General features: G+C 41.8%; 1 protein-coding gene and 2 long non-coding RNA genes across 4 annotated transcripts in view; 1 reads left to right on the top strand and 2 right to left on the bottom strand.

Annotated features, from left to right (window-relative positions):
* Window positions 1–488: 488 nt before the first annotated feature.
* On the bottom strand, window positions 489–11,200 carry LOC116712560 (uncharacterized). The gene is made up of 2 exons (XR_004337564.1): window positions 8,236–11,200; window positions 489–946 (listed from the first exon to the last, which is right to left on the bottom strand). It is a non-coding gene; the product is annotated as an uncharacterized LOC116712560 (long non-coding RNA).
* A 241-nt stretch (window positions 11,201–11,441) lies between these two features.
* meis1b (Meis homeobox 1 b) overlaps window positions 11,442–25,556 on the top strand; it is a 107,762-nt gene continuing 93,647 nt past the window's right edge. For both annotated transcript variants that reach the window (XM_032552361.1, XM_032552362.1), the window contains exons 1-6: window positions 11,442–12,208; window positions 14,169–14,389; window positions 15,414–15,555; window positions 15,822–15,872; window positions 16,478–16,528; window positions 18,008–18,151. In XM_032552361.1, the coding sequence (XP_032408252.1) occupies window positions 12,197–12,208; window positions 14,169–14,389; window positions 15,414–15,555; window positions 15,822–15,872; window positions 16,478–16,528; window positions 18,008–18,151 (621 nt within the window). In that variant the 5' untranslated portion in view covers window positions 11,442–12,196. The remainder of the gene's footprint in view (window positions 12,209–14,168; window positions 14,390–15,413; window positions 15,556–15,821; window positions 15,873–16,477; window positions 16,529–18,007; window positions 18,152–25,556) is intronic.
* LOC116712561 (uncharacterized) lies at window positions 21,453–22,202 on the bottom strand. Its single transcript, XR_004337565.1, has 2 exons — window positions 21,566–22,202; window positions 21,453–21,489 (listed from the first exon to the last, which is right to left on the bottom strand). It is a non-coding gene; the product is annotated as an uncharacterized LOC116712561 (long non-coding RNA).

Here is a 25,556-nt window from a genome sequence, read left to right as displayed (position 1 = left end):
GATGCAGTGGAGGCTCTTGAGGGTTTGGTGGTGAAGAGGGAGTCCAGGCACAAAGTAATCACTGCTAACGTGTCAATCCACGCTGATCAACTCTGTCACCGCTTTGGATGGAAACTCTGACTTTTTTTTCTTTCCCCAAAACCCACTCGGGAAGTGAAAGGCGGCCAGCCGCGAGGTTCTCCGTTTCTCCCTTCTGTTGAAATGCAGCAACCTTCAGAGTGCACTTTCTGGCTAGTCGCGGAAAGTAATTAACATGGGAAATACTTCTGCAATGAGAAAGCGCAGATGTTTTGATTTCATAATTGGTTCCTCGTTTTGATGAAGACTCGGCTTTCAAGAATTAAAAAAGCTGTGAGAGTTGCCACAACCTGAGGTTAAATGATCAGTTCAAACCAAAAGCAGATTGAGATTTCTACTTATAGGCCTTCAAGTTGAACAACAAGAAAAGTTTTAACAAGTTAATAATAAATGTCAAAAGTAATCATAAGTCATTAAGTTACTTTTTTTTATTATTTAAGCAAACCACTGATTAGCTTAAAGCTATTATAAAACATAATAACTCGGATCAATTATCTTTATAAAAGTTAATTACTTGATAATTAGGCCACCATTAAAGCCTGTGTAAAATGAAAGTTTGGTTTTTTTTTTCAGTGCGGGTCACGTGAACCCATCCTATTTCTGGAAACAACTTTGCTCTCCTGAAGGCAAACAAAGCGATGCAAAGACCGCGCGATCTTAAAAAAAATAATCCATCTTTCGCGCAGATGACAAAATATTGACTACTGATCTCCAAATCGGCGCCGATACGATCCAAACTCTTCCGGTCCACACGATTCGCGCCATTTCTCCTGGCTCCGTCTCTGCTCCTCGAAACTCGGGACGCGCTGAACGAGAGTGGAGAAGAGGAATTGTCGGCGGCAGGTGTGGCGTAACGTGTCACAAGCAACTGCGGGGAAAGAAAAGAGAAGGCAGAACAAAAGGTATAAAGATAGAAGTGCCAAGTCGTCTGTTGTTGTCTCCTGACGGTTGTGACACTTGTGATAATTAGCAAAAGGCGATTTCGAACTGATTCGCGCCGCCTTGATTCTCTTGACAGCTTTTCGCATAAAACAACTTTGCGTATCATTGTTTTGAACAAAAAGAAAAGAAGAAGAAACAAAAAAACCCCAAAAAAACCTTGGTGTGGTTTGTCTTATTTACTTGCAGCCGAACCACCGGAGAGTCCCTGACATTTGTTGTTATGACAGAAATTTCTGTTTTGAAAAGCTTCCTTTACAAGGTTTCCCGAATGGCGTACAGTATCGGGGAGATGATGTGATCGCTGACCTCTTTGTGAACTTCAACAGGAGATAACTTTGTTTAGAAGAGAGGGCAGTAACCGCTGCAGTCAATCAGTGTGTTTGGTAATCTGATTCGCTTCTGCAGGGATGGATGAGTGCCCCCCTGATGAACTCCAGAGCACGTTTCTGACCTGGCAGGACTAAAAGTTGCTCCTGGTTTTATTGTTTTACCGGCATATTTCAAAGCACAGTCCATAAAAAAAAATCCCTAAATCTTCATTTTGTAATTGACTTTTTGCTTTTCTTCTTACCAACCAGCTTCATGACGGACCTGAATTTAACCTCTCAGATTATTTTATGCGGTGGCCGGGACCTGAAATGCTAGAAAAATCAAATAAAATAAGGCGACCGGATTTGAGTTGTGTTTGGATGCTCGCCTCTGTTTTTGTTACCAGACTCTCGGTCGGCGTTGAGATTAAAATCGGAGAAGGAGAAGTGACTCGTTCTCATAAACGCAACCGTACACCTGAAGGAAGAAAAAAAAAAAGCGCCATCTGTTCCCGTTTGTGGCCTTCTGGTCGTTCATTTCAACGGGAAAAAAAAAGGGTCATTTCTTCCTGCTTCTTCGAGTTCGACTGATTCTCCGTGTTCAGATGTGAAAAATACATTTTGTGTGTCTTTCGTGTGGAACCTTTTCAGAGAACGTCTCCTAACCTGGCACCTGCCGCCTACTTCCCTAAAAACGGAATTGTTCTATCTTGATGTCTGAGTCGCTTTGGATAAAATGGTTCTGCCAAATTCATAAATACAGACACAAGCATCCAATCTGGCAAACTGTGTGTTTTGATCTGCGCCTGAGTGTTTCATTTGACACTTAATCTCACTTTAAATTTTAAAAATTCATCACAGTTTAAAAATCAGTTGAAAAGCTGACCAGTACAATAAAAGCTGTGACATATTGGAAGGAATAGGTGTAGGAATCATTCCTGCAGACCCCACACATCCTGGACACAACATGTTTAGACTCAGGCCAGTGCTATGTAACGTTATTTGTAAAAAAAAAAAAAAAAAAGAGACTTCTTTGCACTAAATCAACCTTGCTTTCCTCTTTTGTAAAACCAGTGCTTTTATAGATGCCTACAAGGGAAAAAACAACATGGTTTCATTTTAAAGATCTGAATTTAAGAGTAATGCAGAACTGAAGTCAGATTCCTTGTTTGTGTGTACAAAGTTGGTGAATAAACTGGATTCTGATTTGATTTTTTTTTTTTCACAACGTGTGATGTTTCAATCTTTGATGTGTATAATTAGGGGATATAACAAGAGAAAATGTAGGGGCGAGTTCTGCAGGTGTGAATACTTTTGGGATGCTTTGCTGCGTCAGCATGGATGTGAAGCATCCGCCGGCAGCTCCAGAGCAGTCCGGCTCCTCGGCTCTGCCTTCCAGACGGCTCCGCGTCTCTTCTTTCTGGCCGGCTCTGGCTGTTTCTCTGGGGGGTCTGCTGCGTTATTACCACCAGGCTATGCTGGTGCTCCCAGGCCACTCTCCACTCCAGCCCAAACTCACACCCATCCTGGAGAAGATAAGTCTTCACACCTCGTCTGCAGCCTCTCCCTCCCGGTGCTCTGTGGGGTTTTTTTTTTCTCCCCTCCTGGTTTTTATAGCTCAGCTCCCGACACTCATTCTTCATCCCTCCGCTTTGCCGCACTCATTTTTTCTCACTTTTCTCTCTCTCTCTCTATCTCTCTCTCTCTTAAGTTGCTGATCAATTCACAGTCTCCCTGAGAGGTGTAAGAACCCCCACCCACCCTCCACCCATTGCCCAGGAAGCATCACCTTTCACCCCCTCCCTTGGTTTTGGATGGAGGAGACTTTTAATGTGATGATGATGATGATACCCCCTTCCTCCATTTTTTCCCTTTTTTTTTTAGAACTCCATCTGTCTCCTCTTGCTCCCCTGCAAAAGTGTCTGTGACACCATTAGCACACCTGAAATAATAGCGCCGGTGACAAATGCTGCTGGATGGGTTTGGATAGAGAGGAGGTGTGTGAGATCTCATCCCTTAATTCAGTCGCAGCCGCTTCTCCCGGAGTTAAAAAACAAAAAAAAAAGTGTAGCTGCTGACCCGGCCGTTACATCCGAGGCGCGTGGGCTCACTCGTTTGCAGGTTACTTGTCATTAATCCACATGTTCACATGCGACAGCGCCGCCTACGTAACAACTGCTCAGAGCCACAACACCGGGTTTTCTATTATTATTATTATTATTTCTTTCGGCTCACATAGAACTGAGCAAAACTTTCATTTATTGTTTTGCATGTGAAATGAATAGATTTCTCTCAATCCATCCGTCAGTGAAGTTTGTTTTTATGGCACATTTCAGCAGCAAGCGGGCTTCACATCGGAAAAACATCATCGACGTGATCATGAAACGAGGAATAAACATTACATTTTGTCAAATGCCGTCATTAAAACCATCAAGTTGTTCAATGTTCCGCTGACTAATCAAGAGCAACTCTTAACAGGTGAGTTTTTAGTCTTGATTGAAAAGGAACTCAGCGTTTCGGCTTTTCTGCAGTTCTCTGAACGTTTGTTCCAGATTTGAGGCGCACAGAAGCTGAATTCTGACATTCAGTTGTTGCAACCGTATTTTCATTCTGCATTTTTGTTTTTGTACATGTTTTGTATTCAGCCTTCGCTGTTGTCGCTTTGCTGCCGTTGCACAGAAATCTCCCCATTTTGACACAGTAAGAACATATTTCTATTCCATCTCAATCGATGAGGATGCCATTGATTTTCTTTCTGCATTTAATTCAAATGTGTATTCGAATATCATAGACTTGTTACTAAATTTCAAGTGTTAATTTCTGATAAGTTTGAGAAGGAATCCTTAAAGTGTAGCAAGTTTCTCAGCGTTTGAGTAATAAATTAGTGTAGAAATAGAAACGGGTTTTACTACAGGAAAGTCAGCCTGATATAAAGCACATGTCCACATATTGTGTAGTTTGGACGCTCACCGCCTGGCCGTGGCTCCACTTGCATGAATTACTGCATCAGTGCGACGTGACATGGACGGGATCAGCCTGTGAATCCGCTGAGGCGTTGACCCAACCCAGGTTCCTTTAGCGGCTCCCTTCAGATCGTTGGATCTGATCTTTCTCGTTTCTCTATTCAGTCTAGGTCAGGCGCGTCTGCTGACCAGGGTTGATGAAGTAGATGTTGTCCAAATGCATGAAAGTTGTCTTAAAACGTCCTAGCAGATGGTTGTGTTGCGTCGTGCTGACCTGCGCCTCGGTCTTCGCCCCCCGAATGGTGCTCGGCTTCACAATCCCCTCGAGGCTGACCAGACTTTTTCCTTCCACTACACTTTCTGCTGTTACACTTGTACACGGCACTCTGAGCTGCCAATCTTCTTTAGTTATCTTTTCTCTCTTGCTTTCCTCGTGGAGGTCGTCGGCAACGAATCATTTAGTCAAAATTAGAGTTTGGGCTTTCTAACAGGATGAACAGAAACGGTTTAATTTATCACGCTGTGTGCGATTTCTCTGTAGGATGTATAGGTTTACTTTTTAAACTAAAATGCAAGTGGATGATATTCTAATTAATGAAAAGCTGGAAACAAACAAGTAGGACCTTCCCTCTTCTTATGTGCATGTTCATGATGTTTCATATACATGTATTTATTATCTACACGTTTGTCTCGTGAATACTGCTCTTGTCCTTATCCTAATCCTTAATTAATGTTTTTTTGTTATGTCGTCTGGTTTGCTGCACTGCAAAAAACACAAAATCTTACCAAGTTTTTTTTTTTTTTTAACTAGTTTCTATTTCAAATATCTTAGTTGACTTGAAATAAGAGAAATTTAACTTACAAGTAACATCTCAGCAAGCTATAGGCTTGTTTTGCTAAGTCAATAATTTCTTAATATTGATGAAAAAGTATTAGCTCCACTGGCTGATTTTTCACTTAAAACAAGACATTTTCTCGTGTTACAAGTGAAATAATCGGCCAGCAGAAGTTGAGCTTTATCATCACTATTAATAAATTATTGACTCAGTAGAACAAGCTCCTTTTTCTTGCTGAAGCGTTACTTGCAAGTTAATTTCAACTTATTTCAAGTCCACTGAGACATTTGCACTAGAAACCAGAACAAACGTTCTGGTTCAGATGTAGTGTTTTCACAGCGTTCTTGTGACTCTGATTACGACCGAAAGTCAACTGACCTGTTTGAACCCACAAACCTGGTGAACAACGTTGATTTCGATCCACAGGTCAGACATAAAACCAACAGATTGCAGATTTTTGACAAAAAGCTGTTAACAAAAAAGCATTCATCATTTCATCCATGTAACATTCGGACCTTGAGAAATGTGTTGCGATATCTGGATAAACTGCTGTTGGTGAAATATTGTGAGTGTTTGATCTGAGATCCTCTCAAACAGTATGGTTGGCTTTATACATTTCATTTTTATCTGACTCTTTTCTCTTATGTCTTTTTAATTCACTGTTGTAGTGTTGCTGCTATAATGTATGTGTTTTTTTTTCAGTTCTCCTTCACTGTTACACCATCAGTCTGCCTGAAATTACAGATGAAAACCCTCCTGTTGTCTGAATGTGTCACATTTATAGCAAACGACCACCGTGAATGTGAATCGTTCTGTAATAAGCAGAGAAATCACACCAGATTAAATAAGCATTTTTATTAAAACTAGATATGAACTGCTTCACCTGGTGATCCAAAGGATTTTAGTTCTTTCCATCACTTGCATTTTAAGCACCTTTTGACAGTAACTGAGCAAACGCCGTTGAAATCTGCGTAATATCAACAGCTGTATTGCAGAGAATGAGACTGAAGAAGCAGATATTAAATACAAAACACACACACACACACACACACACACACAAAAAACCCCGTTGCGTGAGTGAGGAAAGTCTTTATTGCAGCAATCACAAACTTCTACAAAAATGATGACGATTAACAACGCGTTATAAACACGCACCGCCTTCACTCCTCGCTGATAAATGTGCAAATAACGACTCGCGAAAATGACATTTAGGTTAATATTGTAAAGCTCCCTCCCTCTCTCTCTCTCTCTCCTTCTGTGTTCGCTTTATTTAAATGTCTGACAATGCGTGCAATTTCTAAAATAGCCGGTAGAAGGCGCAAATGATTAAGCATTAATGTGTGGTGGAGGCAGGAGCGGCTCAGATGAACAGTTTAGGGCCAAAGTTGGAGGGAACAGAACCTCAGATTAAAGAGCAGCCCCGGATAATTAGAGGCGGTTGCTGAGTTCAGGGTTAGAGCGTCATTATGTGATGCGCTTCAATATATATATATATATATATATTTTTTTTTTTAGTGCAAAAACTTAAAGGCAGCAGCACAAACATATTTGTTTTTACTAACAAGTATTTCTGCCACTTTGCTTGGATAATTAAAAACTAATCAGGATTACTTCATTTCATATAACATCTTATTTTTGTACTTTAAAAAAAATCCTGAAAGTACTAAATTATAATAATAATAATAATTTCTTCTGATTAAAAACATTTTGATGCCGTATGTTCTGTAACATTTTGGCACCAACTTGGATAAAAACAAAAAAACCCCAGAATAAACCATTTGCTTGCACAAAGCAAGAGCGCATGTTCCTCTGAGTAACAACGGGGCTGTTAATAAGAACAAAAATAAATCAATAAAATAAATAAGTAAATAAAGCAAACACACACACACACACATCGCGCGCGTAAATGCGCCCTAATGATCCCCAAACGCGAAGCCTCGTGCAGGGCGAGAACATAGCGGCGGTAGTTGCACCTAATTAGATCAACTGTGAAAACTTTGCAGCAGGTCTGCATGTGTGCAGCAGCGGTGACACAAACCAGAGAGACTTGCAGTGGCCCTTTCTTCTTCTTTTCTTTTTTTTTTTTTTTTCATTTGCAGATCCCAACTTGTTTGAGGCGCAGAGCTGCGGGGCTGCGAGGAGTTTGACCTCGTTTTGACTTCTCCGGGGGGGGGGGGCTGCCATTTGTTCCTGAACTAACTCCGGCCAGTACCAAAAAAACTGCTTAGAAGTTTGGTGATTTCAAAAAAATTAAAACAGAATAGATGTTGTATCTTTTCCTGCTAAAAATCTGTTCTCAAACTGTACAGTGGAATTTGTTTTTTAAAGGTCATATCGATATGGAACACAGAGGTTTTATATGTGTTATATATATATATATATATATATATATATATATATATATATATATATATATATATATATGTTTCAATATAGGTTTTTTTGTTGTTGTTGTTTTTCTATTTAACCTTTCATTGTGTCCAAACGCAGGAAAACACGAAGGCGACGTCTGGGGCCGCCTAACTAAGAACGCTTCCCCATTTGTTTCTCCGGTCAAACGCGCTGCTGTCAATTTGCATCCAGCCACTTGAAAGTAATACGCAGTGATTTTATTGAAACGACTCAATGCATTACCGTCACCGCAAAGCGGATTAAGCCGAAGTGACGGTATTTGCCCTCCGCGCTCTTCTTTCAGGATCGCCCCCCCTCCCCCTTAAGTAAAAAAAAAAAAAAACCCAAAAAAACGCACTGACCCTCACCAGAGAGCAGCTCCAGGAGAGAGACTGCGGCGCTCCAGTTCGCTTTTTAAAAATTATTTTCATGGACGCTAATTGAAGGAGCTTAATTGCTTTATAATGCCGCGGTGGTTATTTTACAGTCAGCGGCCACTGATGTCAACTCCCTTCATGTTGATTCGCGGTGGCTTCTCGCTCAAGATGTCACCATCACCTGGGACAGAAGGCTCAGCGTCTATTTGTTTTCCTTTTTATATATATATATATATATATATATATGATTTCCCTACAAGGAACGCGATTTAAAAAGAAAGTGTCTAATTATTTACAATTGTGTTAAAAAAAAAAAAAAAAGATGGAGCGTTATACTCACCAGCCAAAACAGCTGAAATAAACAGAACAACAAGTCAGTCTACGCGTTGGTCCGCGTTTCCTCAGTGCGTATAAGTCCCCGGCGGATCCTCCGGCCGTCTGACCGCTCCACGGAGGAGCCGCGCGCCGGCCGGACTGAAGCAGCCTTTTCTTTTTCTTTCTTTCTTTCTTTTTTTTTTCTTCTTCTTCTTCAAAACCGGTCATTTCATGCCCGTAAAATCATCCCCTCGAATCCGACCGCTCGCGGGGGGACTTAGTGGCTCAGGAATCAGCGCCGAGCGCGTGAAGCCGCGTTATCCGTGTTGCGACACCGGCGGTGGCACCGGGGGGCAGATGATCGATGGCTGGACGCTCCTGGGCGAAGGGGGAAGGGAAAAGAAAAGAAAAAAAAAAAAAAAGAAAGAAAAGAAAACTGCAAACCGACCAACGACACTTTCTGAGCTCAATCAGGGGGACATTAGGGCTCTTCTACTCTCTCACTCTGTTCATTCACAAGTTGCAGTGGGAGGAAGAGATGCGTAAAACTCAGAAGCGAGATCAGATAAACGTTATTTATATACGTTATGTATATTTAACATTTTATAATTCTGGTCATTTCTGGAAACTCTACATCCATGTTCCCCCCCCCCCCCCCCCTAGTAAACACTAGTCACGTGCTTGAAAAATCTCCGTATTTATTTTTTAAAGCAAGTATTGAGGTAGAGTCTTAATTGGCGTAAAGGGAAAAATAATAGAATTTAGAAAGGTTGATGGAAATCAAATAAGTTACTGTCAAGAAATCTCATCTAACGAGACAGATTTTTTTTTTTTTAATAATTGTTGTAATCATTTAATACCACACGGCATCAATAATGCAATAAATAATGCCAATAATGCCAGTACAATGAGCGCACATTCATTGTACGTTTCGCATCGTCATTTAAAATCCATTCATGTTCACCAAAAACTTTTAGAATCTCTGCGAAGAAAGCGATTTGGCGCACAGCAGTCCGTTTTTCTTTTAAAGTGAATTAGGAATTAATTTCACTTTAAATGCACACGTTTTGCAACATGATCAGAGTTTAACTTTCTTTACTTTAAGACGTTTTGAAAACCTGCATGAAATCATATATATATATATATATGTGTGTGTGCGCGCGTTTGTGTGCGTTAGACTGAAAGAGAAACACGCAGAGACCCTTTCTGGCCAGATAATTTGCTTTTTAAATTGAGTTAAGCACCGTAAAAACCGGCGGAGGCGCAAAGTTGTGTGTTTTCTCTCCGCAAACGACTCTTTTTTTTTTTTTTCTTTTTCTTTTTTTCTTTTCCTAGTTTGCGCACCGCTCGCAAATGTGGCCTAAGAACTCTTATCAATCGACTTCGGATCGATCACGCTATAGAGAACCAATAGAGGGGGGGGGAGCCCCCAGCCCTGCGCCTCTCTGCCATTGGACAGAGCGGGCAGAGTGGAGCGACCCATTCGGCGCAGCTGCGGGGGAGCCGGACACCATCAGCTGCGATTCAGACCTAAAAAGGTGCGCTCACCAAGAGTTTGCACTACTTCAGCCTAAGATTAAGACCAAAACTGAAATTCCAATAGTTTTTTTTTTTTTAATGTAGCAACAACAATTGGAGGGCTAAACGCAAGCATCATTTACAAATAACCTAGTTATTCTTATGGAATGGAATAGTGAGCTCTCTCCTCAATTATTAAATGTGTTGCTCATTTTCATAATTTTGCTCTAAGGTTAATATTAATCCGAATAGTTTGAGTAAGAGAAGGGAAGGTCCGCAACCTGCAGACAAATGGACCACACTAATAAAACAAACTGTCAGTATTTTATCAATAAAACTGAAGTAATAATTTGCGTAGCTCAACAGCTATGTGAGACTTTGATAATAACTCCAAACAAGATTTACTCACTCGACTAATTTAACTTGGTTCCAATTAAGATCATTTTTGCTAATCTGGATTGTTCTCCAATGGTTAAAACAAAACATAAACATTAGCTCACGATTAAGCTATAAAATGTAATACTAATCTAGCAAAGTCACAAAATGGAGCTGAAATAGTGAACTTTTAACACACAGATGTTCCCAGTCACCCTCAGCTAGAATGAACCATTCAAAATCAATGGCTGCCGACGGTTCAGGACACCTAGCCTGCTAGCAACGTCAACTTTAGCGTTAGCCCTGTAGCTAAGCTAGCCAAAGCTGAGAAGGTATTGAAATAGAACAAATTTAAAGTTTATTCTAAAAAGTTGGAATAAAGAAATGTTCTAAGACCCCCACAGTCAAGATGAATCATCCATTAACGAAGGCCGCAGATTTAACTTGTTAGCAAGTTTCACCATAAACGTTAGCGCTGATGCTAAAAGCTGAACACAAACCGAGTTCTTGCTCAAAAACAGAAAACATCACAACCACACATCTTAAGGGAACGTGTCGTTTTTTTTTTTTTGTTCTTTTTACTGAGTTGATTTATCCACTCATAATTCACCCGGCAGAAATGTCATCCTGCCTGTTAGACACAAGATGAGTGAGAACAGTTGACTGAACCAACTGTTTTAGTCAAATTCCAGCAACAATGTTGACCCTTGATTCAATTTTCATTTCATTTCATCGCCTAATATTCAACAGCCTCCAAAAATTCCTTTTTATAGTGTAACGACAGACGGTTAAAATATTATTTTTGAAACTTCAGGAAAACAGACGAGCCCTTCACCTACACTCCTGGCTGTCGGGGCTCTTGATTACACACCTGACAATAACTCACACCGAGTTAAAAGCTGGATTAATTAGTCGTCCATAAACTATTCACAAGCTCCATAAGTGGATTATGAACCCGTTAGCAGCAAAACATCTGCATGTTTTAAAGACGAGCAGTGAGTGTTTGGGGATGAGACTCGAATCCGAAACCATAAGTGGGTTTTAAAATATATATATATAATATATTTTTTAATGTTCATCCCAGAGCGGCTGGCTCCGCTCCTCTCGCAGGGTCCTCCCACCCCTCCTCTCTGCCGCCACTTGCTGCAGCCCGGTGCGTTGTGTAAGACGCGACCTGTTATGGCCACCGCTACTTCCGGGTTTCAGCAGTCTGGTCCAGATCCTCCGCGCTCCTCCTCGAGCTCGAGACGCACACAAACGTCCCCATTGTGCGCACAAACGGCCGCGGCGGCTCACGCATGCACACGCGCCCTGCGCACACGCTCTCCGCCGGACGCGTTCGCGCAACCCGGCGCGCGCGCGCGCGCGCGCAGCATCGATCGTGGCTCCTTTAAGAGAGCCCAAGCCAGAATTATCACCCCACCTCCTCTTGATCTTCCTCTAGACGCTTTTGCATAAGAAAATCAAGCCGGGAGCCGAGAGTGATCAAAGAAAGCGAGAGGAGAGCTGCTTCGTTTTTGAACGGCGACTGTGAGCCATTAAGCGTTGAGGTGGTGCCGATCCCGTGGAGACGCGCGTCGGATCCATCATTCATCCGCTACTTTTGACAAGCCCCCCTCGCGTTGTGACTGACAAGTCGGAGTGGCAGAGAGAGAAGGGGAGAGAAGAAGAAGAAAAAGAAGCAGAAGAAGAAGAAAAGCCATGAGAGTGGACAGTTTTGTTTGAAGGGGGTTTGTTTTATTTTCACCCCGCTTTTCGGGGGGGGGAAAAAAAGGAGCCCCGGCGCCGCTGCAGAGAGGACAGCCGAGGACGTGTATCCGCCGCGCCCGGGCTGAACTTGCACCGAGAGCGAAGCGGGAGCTGGCTTCACCACTCCGTGGAAGAAGAAGAAGAAAAAGAAAAAGAAGAAGAAGCAGCAGCAGCAGCAAAGAAGAGTGAAAGACGAACTCGGGATTTTGTGCTGAGAGTTCTTCTCGTTTGTTTTGGATTTTCCTTCTGTCTTTTTTTTTTTTTTTTTTTTTACCCCCGCGTCCACCCTGGCCTCAGAGGGGATTTACCCGAACTGAAAGGACGACCAGGGAGTGAGGAGGGTTATGGCGCAACGGGTACGTAGGGGCAATCCTCCCCTGACAGAAAAGAGAAAAGAAAAGAAAAAAAAAACAAGAAAAGTTTTCTCTCAAGTCCACCACGATGCTCGCTCTGTAACGTGGCTTCATTGACGCTCGTACCAGCACACACGGACCCACGGTCGGCTGCAAAAAACAAACAAAAAAAAACAAAAGCAAAAAAAACTTTCTGCCCCGCGTGTCCTCCTGACCAAAAATACAAAATGTAATGTTTTGGCGTCTTTTGGCACGGCGCTACGCACGGCCGCGCTCCACGAACCGGCCCCACCGCGGGACGCTGGAAGCGCGATCATATCTCTCGTCGGGCTAAGTTTCTTAGATTGGTTATGACAGGCCAGTAACTGGAAGTGAACGACGGGAGGGGGGGGGGAGAGGCAAAACAAATCCATGCGTTTCCCCCCTTATTTTGAAGCGTCCAGTCAATATTTACTACTCGGACTTATTTGCAGGATGGAGGGGAAGAGGAAAACTTCAGCTCTCCTGTCCAAAATCGCGCTTAAAAAAAAAGAGACAAAAAGTTTTTTGTTTTTTTTTTAATCATCATCATCATTATTATTGTTATTATTATTTTTTAGTAAGGTTGGCTTGATTCGGACAAAAGTACTCCAGGGTGTAAAAGCGGTGGTGTTGTGGGAAGCGGACCCATTTAGCGGCTTAGTTTGGCACTGCGCTGCAGCTGCGCCACGCTGGGGTTTGCACCTCTTTGCCTTTAGGGTCGAGACGCTCAGCTATAAGTGATAATGCTTTTTACTCTCTCCCCGACACTTGTTTGTCACGTCTTGAGAGCACCATCAATAATTCAGACCCCTTTTTCTCTCTCTCTCTCCCCTCCCGCACACACACTCACACACACACACACACACACACCACTTCCAGTCTGCTAAAGAGGAATTTACCCTCGTAACTTTCATTTTAACTTTCTTTTTTATTATTATTAAAAAGTCTGCTTCTATATTTTCTCCCGAGCTTCTCCAATAAACTGATGACCCATTTGCTTTTTTAAAAGCAGCAAAGCAGGAGATGTCCAACTCAAAGCAGAATTATTTAGGTTGACTTCTTGTGGAAAAACAAAAAAAAAAAAAAAAAATCACAATCCGCTTTTACGTGCGTGCGCTACGCATGTTGTGCTTAGTGTGTAGGCGAAATTATGAGCCTTTAAAATTAGAGAGCGACGCAATTAACTAGTTTAAGAGATTTCGTGCACAGTAAAAAGGAAACAAAAGAAAACAAACAAAAAGAAAACAGGCTGATGTTTGTTGAAACCCAACAACTCGCCGCGTTGAGTCGACAAAATCCTCAATGAGCCGCGTTACTGGTGTCTTTATTATTGTTATTTAATTTATTTTAGAAATCAATATGCATTTTTTTCTTCTTCCCTTTTGGCTTCAAGAGTCGCCGTCATTGACCTGAGAGTAAAAAAAAAAAAAACCTCCATTGTAGCTTTTTGCCTTCAGGAAACAGAGTCCAGACCTGCAAACTTTTCTTCTGAGCGGGAATAAAATAAAAATCTTCATTACTACATGTCTTAATATGAGGGTCAATATTTTTAAGAGCTGGAAAGACAATATATATATATATATATATATATATATATATATATATTGTCTTTCCAGCTATATATATATATATATATATATATATATATATATATATATATTCTTAAAATAGTAGTTCTGAAATAAATAAAACATATATAAATAACCTAAAGAATTCCCCTTTCCTTGATGATCGTTGAAAACTATTTTTTCTTTTTTAATAATTAAAATGTCAAACGCAGCACATTAGATATTTTGTCTATTAAAGTTTCTGGTTTGACTCGGGTACATCCCCACGCTTAACCTCTCCCCCCAAGCCCCCCAAACACACACACCCCATCCACACACACACACACACACACACACACAAACACACACTTTAACTGCGTGCTTGTTGTGTGCAGTACGAAGACTTGCCCCACTACGGGATGGACGGGGTGGGCATCCCGACCACCATGTACGGAGACCCGCACGGCGCCCGCTCCATGCAGGCGGTGCACCTCAACCACGGACCCCAGCTGCACTCCCACCAGTACCCGCACACGGCGCACACCAACTCCATGCCTCCCAGCATGGGCTCCTCCGTCAACGACGCTCTCAAGAGAGATAAAGACGCCATTTACGGGTAAGGTGCGAACCGGCGTTCGTGTGCAGCCGGGCTGAGCTTGCGGGTGTAAAAAAAATGTAGTTGGGTGGGAGGGAGACATCTTTATGATTATTTTTATTATTATTGTTTTGTCTTTTTTTGGTGTAGAAAGCAAAGTAAAGATGAGCATGTTTGGTTCTGGATACACTCTGAAAAACGCGCACTTAGAGAGCAAGGCGTGTTCGCTGCTCGTTTCTGCAAAAATAAATAAGAGGAAAAAGTGTTCAAGTTTACCATTTGGATGCACTGTCGCTTTAAATTTCCGCCTAAAGTTTCTCCCTTCATTTTGAGCTAAACTCGACGTTTGCTGAACTTCTTGTTCTCGTTTGTTGTAGCCTATATATATATTCACTTAACGATTTACTCATTTTATTTCTGTTTCGGCGCAACTCTTAGAATAGGAGCAGTAATTACCCTTTTTTTTATTTGAACAATTACCGCTAATTCTAACTGAGCATTTATTTATATATATAATTTAGAAATATGGGGGTTTTTTATGCTAATTTATCTGACGTAATATTACAAGTTAATTACTGAATTATTCAAAAAAAAATCATTCCAATATTTGTACATAGAAGTTTTCTTAACAGCGTTGTAAAGCTACACTTTATTTATGTATTTATTTTTTATAAAAGAAGCCATAAACACACACACACTTATTGCAACAGTACACACTGAATCACACAGATCCAAACGGGAGACCTTGTCTTTGAAATTGTTAGACAGACTCTCAGACTTTTTTTATGCTATTAGAGGCAGAGCAGATTTAGTCAAAGGAGTCCCCTCGCTGTTTGCGGCTCTTCTTTGCGAATAAACAGGGGGGGGGAAGAGGCGCACCGGGCTGCGGCAGCGGCAGTCCCCACGGGCCAAGAGCTTTGGAAAGGGGAAAGAGGCTCTAGCCGCACGGCTGGCTACATCTTATAGCCCGGAGTAGTGTTGACCCCGGCGCTGTTCTCTCTGGTGACATTTGCTATTGTGTGTGTGTGTGTGTGTGTGTTTCCAGGCACCCCCTGTTCCCCTTGCTTGCACTGATTTTTGAGAAATGTGAATTAGCGACTTGCACCCCCAGAGAGCCCGGGGTGGCGGGAGGAGACGTCTGTTCGTCGGAATCTTTCAATGAAGACATAGCGGTGTTTGCAAAGCAGGTCAGGACAAAAAAAAAAGTTTGGCTTTTTTTCTTTCTTTCTTGTTTTCTTTTGCTGCATGTTGATACCGGTTGAGCTCCTATAGTTAAGAGCCTCTTGCTTTATAACTTTTGCGTGGAGAGAAGAAAATTCAGTTTTCAGCTGCGCGCAAACATTGTGCTATTCTTCCTTTCTTTTCCTTCTTCCAAAAGTGCCATGCATCATTAATCCTGCTCGAACCTGTTTCATGTTCATGCATTTTCTGAAAGCGTTCGTTTTGCTTGCAGATTCGGGCAGAAAAGCCTCTGTTTTCATCAAATCCAGAGTTGGATAATCTGGTAAGAAATCCAAATGATCACATGTCGCACATCTCAGATAGTATTTCTGGACGTCGTTGGCGCGTCTCCTGGCGGGCTGCTCCTATTCGCCACAGAGCCACGTGGTGCTGAAAACTTAAAATGGGATTGCACATCATGTCTCCCCCCAAAACCCCCCGATTTGTGCCGTTTGATATGATGATGGCCCCTGGTTGTATGTGCACATAAAGGGCCGCTGTTAGAACGCTGCCTTTGAACTCAGCAAAGTTATTCTGTTCAGCCTTTTCTTAACCACTTGATGTTTTAAATGTGACGTTATAGAGCAACATTCCTTCTTCTTCTTCTTCTTCTTCTTCTTCTTCTCCTCTCTCTTTTTTTAAAAATCATTAGATTAGATGAGCGGAGGCTAATAGATCTCTGACTCTGAGGCTTATTGCAGCTCCAGTCTGCGCTCTTGCACTTCCCACATTGCAATAACGTCCAAGTTTAATATCACTTCCACATAAAACTCCATTCGTATGAATATTTCGCTCATCTGCAGCCACTCGCATTGAGAAAAACGCGCGTGTTTAATATCAAGAGATGTGAAGTGCTCATTTTTTTTTATTGTTATTTTAATTTTTCAGATGATTCAAGCCATTCAAGTTTTACGATTTCATCTTCTGGAGCTGGAGAAGGTAATATTACCATCACCATTTTTTTTTTTCTGTCCAGCATGCCACTTCAGACCTATGGGCTGTATCTGCATAAATGTATTTTTGCAAGTCGGTTATAATTAGCGTCGAAATCAATCATGCGGCCATTTTTTTCTCTTTTTTTTTTTTTTTTTTTTTGCCTTGCGTAGTTTAATCACGGCGCAAGCTGTTACAACTGGAACGGATACTCTCGGTGCCCAAATATCTCTAATGAAGCTTAATGTTGGCAAGGCGACTGCACGCAAGGTGAAACATGTAGGCAAACTTTGCGGGATTTTTTATTTTTATTTTTTTCCAGAATTGATTCTTTGCGGAGGGCAGAAGGCCCTCAGGCTGCCATCTGTGGGTAGACCGAGCGATGAGTGTGATATGGTCTAATTTGTCTCTGTATCAGATAGACCGCTGAAATCCCGCTGTCAACTTTTACTTTGAGAAATTAATACTATCTTTTTTTTTTTTTTTTTTTTTTTTTGCGATCTGCACACAAGATCTTGCGCTCAGATTGAAAGGAAGCAAAAGTTTCCGATTTCCTGGTGCAGGAAAAAAAAAAAAATCAGGTCGGGATGCATCACCCCAGCAGTGGAGAATACAGCCTTTCTGAGGCGACATTAAACAGTTTACCTTAAATGTCAGTCAAGCGGGTCGTCCTCGGCTTAATGGCCACTACCCGGGGCACCGATGATGAATTTAGCACGGGTGTTGAGTGTGTTGTAGCCTCTGAGCCCTCTTGTCACTGTCAATTTTCGACGATATCTCTATTTTGAGTGGAGAGGAATTAAAGTCACGCAGCAGCAGCAGCAGCAGCAGCAGCAGCAGCAGCAGCAGCAGCAGCAGCAGCAGCCACTGACCCAACGAGCCTAAATCAGTGGCAAACTGGAATCCAGAACACCGTTTAAAATGACCAAACTTTACAGTCGGAGTATTAACGTACAACTTTTAATATCTTGCTAATTTAATATAAGCTTGTTGACAGTTTTTTTTTTTTTTACGCTCACAAAAATAGAGTCAAATCTTGCACTGGTTATTGTTAAAATAAGTCACTCTTGCCTTGTAGTTTTGAATTAAAGTGAATGATAAGCTATAGGTGTGTTAAGCTCATGAACCTGAAAGGATTATCACAAACTCAAATATGTTTCCCTAAAGTCACATCATTTCAAAACTGTGTAGTAGTTGTTTTTCTGCTTAGTTAATAGGATGACTCGGTGCCAGTAAGTATTGCAAATCAATGCTACTTTTCTCCACACTCACTTACTGTACATTATTTCCCCACTGAAGAAATGTTTGTAATTTTACTGTTAAAATAACAAAACCTTCTTCGTTTTTTTTTTTTTTTTAAAGTGCTCAGTCAATGGTTTTATCACATATTTTTTGGCTCCTGAAATCTTTGCTGGTGTTTTTTTTTTTTTTTAATGTTTTTAAATCATGGCACTGCTGTGTGATTTCCCCCTCCCCTCCCTGCAGGTACACGAGCTGTGTGATAATTTCTGTCACCGGTACATCAGCTGCTTGAAAGGCAAGATGCCCATCGACTTGGTCATAGACGACAGAGAGGGGGGCTCCAAATCAGACAACGAGGAAATCACAAGATCGGTGGCGTTGGACCAGGTAAGCTGCGTCTCTCCATCTGTAACGGTGTATATGTGTGTGTGCGTGTGTGTGTGTTCTCTCCCTGCTGGCTATTCAGCTATTCTGGGTCACTGCCTCACTCTTCTGTTATTTGCATATGATTAAAGCCCGTTTTACATTCCATCCATCGGAATGAAAGAAGAGAAATCTGAATAATGTTGCTATTATTGGTCCATTAAGACTTGAACCCGGAACCGACCTGAGGAGATTACCTCGCCAAAGAATCGCCGTAAACTTGACCTGCTTCATGTCGATTTTAATTTAGAGCCCCTCTTCATTTTTCTCTCTCTTTTTTGGAAAGCCCCCCCACCCCTGCCCCGTCAGCCCCCGCCGCCCCTCCACCCCTCACCAGAAATGAAGCAAAGCTCCTGGGTGACGTGGAGCTGAGAGGAGAGTGCAGCGTTGTGGGGCTGCAGACTGTGGTTTCTCCACTGTAGGGTTCACGGTTCATTACTCGTCTTGTCAGTGTTTTTCCTTAGACATGAGTGCACATTGCTTATCGGGACCCCCGTCCTCTCCTCTCCTCTGCTCTCCTCTGCTTTACTCTGCACAGATTCTACCCCAATAGGAAGGTTTATTTAGAAGAAAACAAAACAATAGAAGCAGTTGGCGGTACCAAAAGGTAGATTCGGGAGTGTTTTCTTTTGTGCAGATATCGGTGATAACCACAGCCTTCATTATGTGCTCCGCTGACTGTTGGGACTCTGGGGACAAGCATGCTTCACACGCATGACCCTAATGGTCCGTACGCTGCAGTTAAATAATGATAACAGTAACTGATGATTAGAATTATGCAAATCTGGATGTTTGCTATTAATAGCGCGGGTCCGTTTGAGCTAGATGAGGCTGCAGCAGGAGACGCACCGATCTGTCGGGCCGGTCGTTGGAGCCGGCCGATGTTCAAAAGTAACTCGTGAACGATGCAAGTTAGTGACTTGGTGCAATCTGCTGGGTTTCCTTAGATAGAAACTTTTTAAACTACTTTGGATAATTACTTGAGCTTACTGAGCTGTTGGATAACCTAGGATCAATTGGACTGTGTGTGTAGTTGAACTGAAATGATTAGTTTGTTTTGTAAAGGGCCTCGAGACAACATTTGTTGTGAATTGGTGCTATAGAAATAAACTGAATGATGTCTTTTTTTTTTTTTTTTGCCAAAAACGATTTTTTTTTTCTCAGTTTTTTTTTTTGCCTAAATCAGATTTTTTTTTGTTATAAAGAGGGTGATTTTTTTTTTCTTTTATTTCTTTTTCGCCATTATTTTAGGAAGGTCACAATATTAATTTATGAATGTATGATCCAACTGTACGTACTTTGATCCAGTTTTTATTTTATTTTTCTGTGGTTCAACAAATAATTCCACATTGATGGCTACATCAGGATAATGTTGTGAATCTTTAATTTTCTGTTGGAGCTACAACTTTTATCTTTGCATTTTTAGTTCTTAGACCGAAACATGTGAATCATAACTGGCTGGCCTGGCAAAGTAAACCAAAAATTGCTCCCAGCCACGACAAACCTGGTCGGTGCATCTTTAGCCTCTATAGACGAGAACAAGTTAAACTATCCCAGAGTTTTAAAGGGGCTTATGATAATAGAGGTTATAACCTATAGATGGCAGCGAGGGGGTTGGGGGTGAGAATCAAGTGTCCAAATTAAAGGGATTAGCTGGATAGTCCTACATAAAAAGTAATGAAGCGTTTAGACTAAATAATTTAAATCCACGGACTTCCATATGGTTGAGTGGTTGGTCTGAGTGGAGGAGAGGGGCAGCCACTGGCTTTTTATGTTCTGGACTGAATGGGAGGACTGGGGGGCCCGACAGGGAAGATTCCCCCTCCCCTCACGCCCCATTGCGCATGCACTGCTCCTCCGATCCCTGGCCCTTATGTCTGATTATGGAAATGAGAGACACACAGAAAGAGAGAGAGAGAGAGAGAGAGAGATCACAGTGGAAGATAATACTTCATTTAATTCAGGGACATAATTAAATAACACAGAACGCCACTTGTGCATTTAAGTGTCTCTTTGAGCAGCATTGTCACCTATTCTCTCAGGGATTCGGGGTTGGGAGGGAGGGAAAAAGGAAGAGAATTTCCTTTATATTATTATGATTTCAAATGGATAGGTCAGAGGATTGACTGAAGCTCTACGGCATGCAAGATGTGCAAATAGCGAGTTCAAAACCCTGGGGCTTTGAGGTATATGAAGGAAATGATGTTGTGCTCGGGGGCACTCGTGCAGATCTTTAATTGACTGTATGAAGACGTGGCCTATTTTAACATAATGATGGTCCCTGTGCAGCCAAATCAGGACGGATCCTCACCGGATTGTGTTTACTCTGACAGAGGAACACAAATGACCTGCGAGCATATCAAGATATAAGATAACTTTTTGACAGATGTGTAATGTTGACGGATGAGCTTATTTTGTGTGTGCGCAAACAGGCATATCCAAACAGGCAGCGGGTGCACGCCTGTTTATGCTGAATGCAGGCATTGTAACTCAAACAAAGCTGAATCTCATGACAAACTTTATATGTATATATATTTTAGGGCTGAAACAATTAATCGCGATTAATCAATTGTCGAAGTAATCATCAACAAATTAAGTAATCGATTAATCATTATTGGTGCATACAGACTCGAAGAAGGCCATTTGCTGAAAGAGCAGCACACTCAGAGCAGTCATTAAGCCAAAACTGTACAAATTATTTTTACATTTTGCATTTAAGATGAAATAATAGAGAAAAAAAAAAACATTGCAAAATGTGGTTTACCCAAAACTCAAGTGGCATTGTTTTAGCTTAATTTAATCATCAAAATAGTCATTTGACAAATCAATAACTAAAATAAATGGTAGTTGCAGCCATATTTATTGGAGCGGAAACAATTCATTGGATTAAACGTGATTAATTGATTATCAAAGACTGTACAAAAAGTTGTACATATTGCATTTAAGATGAAATAATAAAATAAAAAACTCTGTAAATGTGTTCTACCCAAAATTCAAGTGGCATAGTTTTACCTACGATTTATTTTATATATATATATATATATATATATATATAATGTTGAAAGTTCAGAGAGAAAAAATTACTTTTTTGTGCTACATCTCAACTGTGGTAGTTAGGCAGTGGCAACCTTAACAAATTTGCATTGTGCGAGCATTATCTCTTTCCATATGTATTTTTAATATATGCCCTCGGGCATAAAGTTGAAGTGGACTGGAAAGTGAATTTGCACAAAAGAACAATGTTAACAAGAAGGAGAAACTGGGCTCATTTATTCACAAACCAATTTATTCCAGCGAGGCGACTGTAGCAGAAGGGAGAAGAAAAAAAAAATGTCAGTGGGAGGAAAAAAAAAAATACTTTGAATTTATTAAACTCACCAATCTCACAATGCTGACTTTCTCAGTTGCACGATCCCTCGTCATAGGAGTGATTCCGGGTTCATTCTTTAGGTGTCTCTGCATTGTGTGTTTTCCCCCTTTTTTTTTTCGTAGCTTGTCAAAAGGGGAGATCGAGCGGCACTTTCAAAAAGAAAAGCAGAGCATAGCTGAGAGGTGAAGAAGTCAGAGGCTCTGCGCTGACTTGTGAATGCAGCTCAGCTAGTTTGGGCTCACCCTCCCAATGTTTGTGTGTGTCTTTCTCTGCGCGAGCGTGTGTGTGGGTGTGCGATTGTGTGCGTGCACGCGCTGCAGTGTGTGTGTGTGTGTGGGTGTTCAGACCAGCCTGATAAATGCAGCACCCCCCTCAGGTGCTATGTGACTGGAGTGATTGGTTAGCACCAGTTGGACTCTCTTAACTCCTTCCTTGCTGGTTTTGCAGAGACTTTTCTCGCAGGTACGAATTCTTTGGGAAGAAATTCTCCTGCAGAGCCGCTTATTGACTATATATATATAGCAGCTTATTGTTGTGTGAGTACGACTGCAGCAGTATGCCCAATTTGCCTGGCACACACACGTCCAGCTCGGTTTGAGGAGTCAGGGAAATGTTGCAGAATATCGTTTGCACCGTTGTCTTTAATTGCACAGAGAGCAAGGGGTGGAGTGGGGTGGGGAGAGTTACTGCAATTTACTAATGAACTCCGAGGCCCGTCGAGCCTGAGCACTGCTAATAGTGCTGAGGACTCACTCCAAGTCTCAAGAGCTCCTCTACTTGATTGAGCCATGTGGGCTGAAGTGGGGCTGGAAATAATTGAAACTTCTTCTTTTTCTTCAAGAAAAGAAAAGGAAAAATTCCTGCTTGACTTTATGTTGACATAGGAGTGAATACCCGGCGACTGATGTGCGAAAGTGGGTAGAGTAGTCAAAAATTGTACTCAGATCAGAGTGGCACTACGTCCACGTTGCCATGTCCAAGAAATGACCCAAAAAGTATTTGGTAAAACAGCTGCTCAGTGTTCTGGGTTGCTGATCAAAACATCAGTCATTTAATATTTGAAAATTACATCATCAAATGGACCAGAATTTGAAGTTCGCTTTAAAGAGCAACATTGAAAATAAGTCATATAACTAACATAATTTACAAAATAACAAAATCAGGCAAGAGAAACTATTTCTTTCAATATAAAACTTATGAACATTTTTTCCAAAAACTACAGGTGTGTGTCTGTGTTTTGTGAATTTTTGATTAAAACATGTTCGTTCAGTAAAGTTACTCGCAGTGGGAAGAGAATTCAGAAATTTTACGGAAATAAAAGTAAAACGCACAGTGTAGTAAAAATACTCCTAAAAGTAAGTTTCCCCCCCCCCAAAAAGGTTCTCCAGTAAATGTAACTGCCTAAATATAACTAGTCACTGCCCAACTCTGCTGACTTGAACTCCTTTGGACTTTTTCATTATTATTTTAAAAAAGTCTCCCTCGCGTAAAAAGAATGCAAATCTCGCATCACATCTATACGTTTTGGGATCTGTGGTTGTTTTTTTTCTCCCCCAAACAAGCCCAGCTTGTGTGTGAGAGAAGGGTTGTGGTCACGGTGTAAGAATTCACTCCTGATAGTGCTATCATGCTATCTTCTCCTAACAAATGGCGCTGTTTTGCTGTACAAGTGCGGGCTTCCAGGTCAGTGGGACCCAGCGGTGTTGGTTTAGGTAACTCTGGCTGTCAAACACTGCTGACCCCTCTTCCCCCCTCTCCTTTTCTCTCTCCTCCCCACTAAGCCTCTAACCTCCTAAGCCAATAGAAACTATAACTTCCACTACCTTCCTAATCTCTACGCCGCTACATCGCTAATCTAGCCCACTTCTTGTCAAGGTATGGAGTGTCGGCCGACTTCGCCGACTCTCCTACAGTGGCGCGCTGCTGTTCTTAACACCAACTTTTAAAACATTGTAGTGATTGTTGGTAATAGCTGCTTTTGTAGTTGAATAGAGAACGGGTTTGACCCCCCCTTCACCTTCCTCCTCCTCCTTCTTCTCCCCCTAAACTCCCCCTTTTCTCCTCTGGTTTGAGTTGTGAATGCAGGGCGGCTGTTGAGGATTCAACAAGTGATACAAAGAGATGACCACGTGACTTGTGTGTTTCATAGCCTCTTCATTATTGTGCAGCGAATAACAAGTAGGGGTGATTATGATTATGCAACTCGACCCTGGAGTGACATCAAAGATAAAAATGTAGGGAGCCTCCTAAACACCACCATACGTTTATTGTTTTATTTTTTTATTTGTTTTTTCTTTTTTGCTGTTGATTTATTGTTTGTTTTAAGATTTCGCAAGTATTGCTGGAAAGCAGTGCTTAGTCGAACCACAGGATCCCAACTGCAGATATAAAAGTTTCTGGCTTGTGACTCTTGACGCCTCTGATGAGCGGCCATGTCTGTCCCCGAGGCCCGCTGTGGTTTCTTAGGCTAAGTAAACAATAACCTGGCTTAACGCATGTGTACTTAGCTAATGGAAAGTTCCTCTCCCCCCTAACCCCCTGTGAGCCCCCCGACAATGGCCGCCGTCACAAACAGCTCGTCTCCAAGGAATAGGCTGAGAAAATCCCAGCGAGTTAACCTGCAGAAGAAACCCGCTGCGAAACGTGCCACGGAGAAATCACATCAACCCTCTTTCTATTTTTTTTTTTTTCACTTGTAGCTACATTAAAAAAAAAAAAAAAACCAGGAGGGGATGTGCTTTGTCTGGTGGTTAAGGGAGGGCACTGGAGTTAATGTTTTTGTTTGGATTTTGGCTCTCGCGGGATAAACACGGAGCGTACAGCGTGGAGAGTCGTAGTGGAGGACGGCCACGGAGAAACAAAATCAGTTTGTCAGTTTCTACGAGTGCCATCTGAGCAGACTTTGAAAGCTCCGGTAATTATCTCAAACATGTAATTATCTTTGCTTGCCTCTGCGAGGTTGACCCACCAGTTTTGAAGCGTACCTGACGGCTATTCAGCATAGCATACTTTACGCACTCAAGAGACAAAATCCAGTTTTCTTCTTCTCCCCCCCCCCCCCCCCCCCCCCCCTCCTTTCAGCAATTATAAGGTTATTTCTCCTTTCTTTGTCTATTGTTAGGAGTTAGGGAGTGCAGAACAAAAAGGGAGGGAGAGAGTTGGGGGTCCTTTTGGTCTGCCCCCGCACCCCCCCCGCACACACACACATTTTTTTTTCCTTTCTTTTTCACCGCGCATACCATTATCAGGTTCTCTTTTCATTTTGGAAGCGCTAATATTGCAGCGAAAGGGGGAGGGAGGGAGAAAGCAGAGGTAGTTGGGCAAGCACTTGCCTGGCCGGTTATCAGAGAGGCAGATCCTGCTTTATCTCTTCGCCGTTGAAGGCAAAAGCAAACAAGAGTTTACAATAGCTGGCCTTTCTGCCCCTTTCACTCACAGCTTTCCCACCAGCGCTCGCTTGAGTGGGAGAATGTGTCCGGAGTTATTGCAGGCCATCTCGCCACTGCCGCCGCATACACATGGTATTCTCGCGGATTTCAGCTCAAGAAAGCAGCGCTGTTGCAAAAGGTCAAAAATTGTGTTAAAGAAAACAGGCGCAGAGGGGAAGGATGCATGAGGAATTCTGAGAAGCCTGACTGTCATCTTCTTTATATATATATATATATATATATATATATATATATATATATACTTTCCTTGGCACAGTTCAGAAAGGGAAACAAACTTTGATAAAAATGTCGGAAAAGACGGAAATAAATGAATCGTGTAGGAGTCCTGCGATGTAATCACAAACTGTAAAAATTTGAATATCTTTATTTATTGTGTGAAGAAATTCTTCTTCTTAAAAAATCAACTGTGGCAAAATAATTCCCACATAAACTTTACTTTTTAAGTTGAATCTGTGACTTCCTGCTTCCCTGGGTTATAAATACTTAGTGACACAGATGGACTTTTCTTTTAGCGACTAGCCACTAAGCTAGGTGACGACATACCTTAATA

The sequence above is a fragment of the Xiphophorus hellerii genome, chromosome 22 (genome assembly GCF_003331165.1).
Source record: "Xiphophorus hellerii strain 12219 chromosome 22, Xiphophorus_hellerii-4.1, whole genome shotgun sequence".
NCBI classification, from domain to species: Eukaryota; Metazoa; Chordata; class Actinopteri; order Cyprinodontiformes; family Poeciliidae; genus Xiphophorus; species Xiphophorus hellerii.
This window is presented reverse-complemented; position numbering and strand designations above follow the sequence as displayed.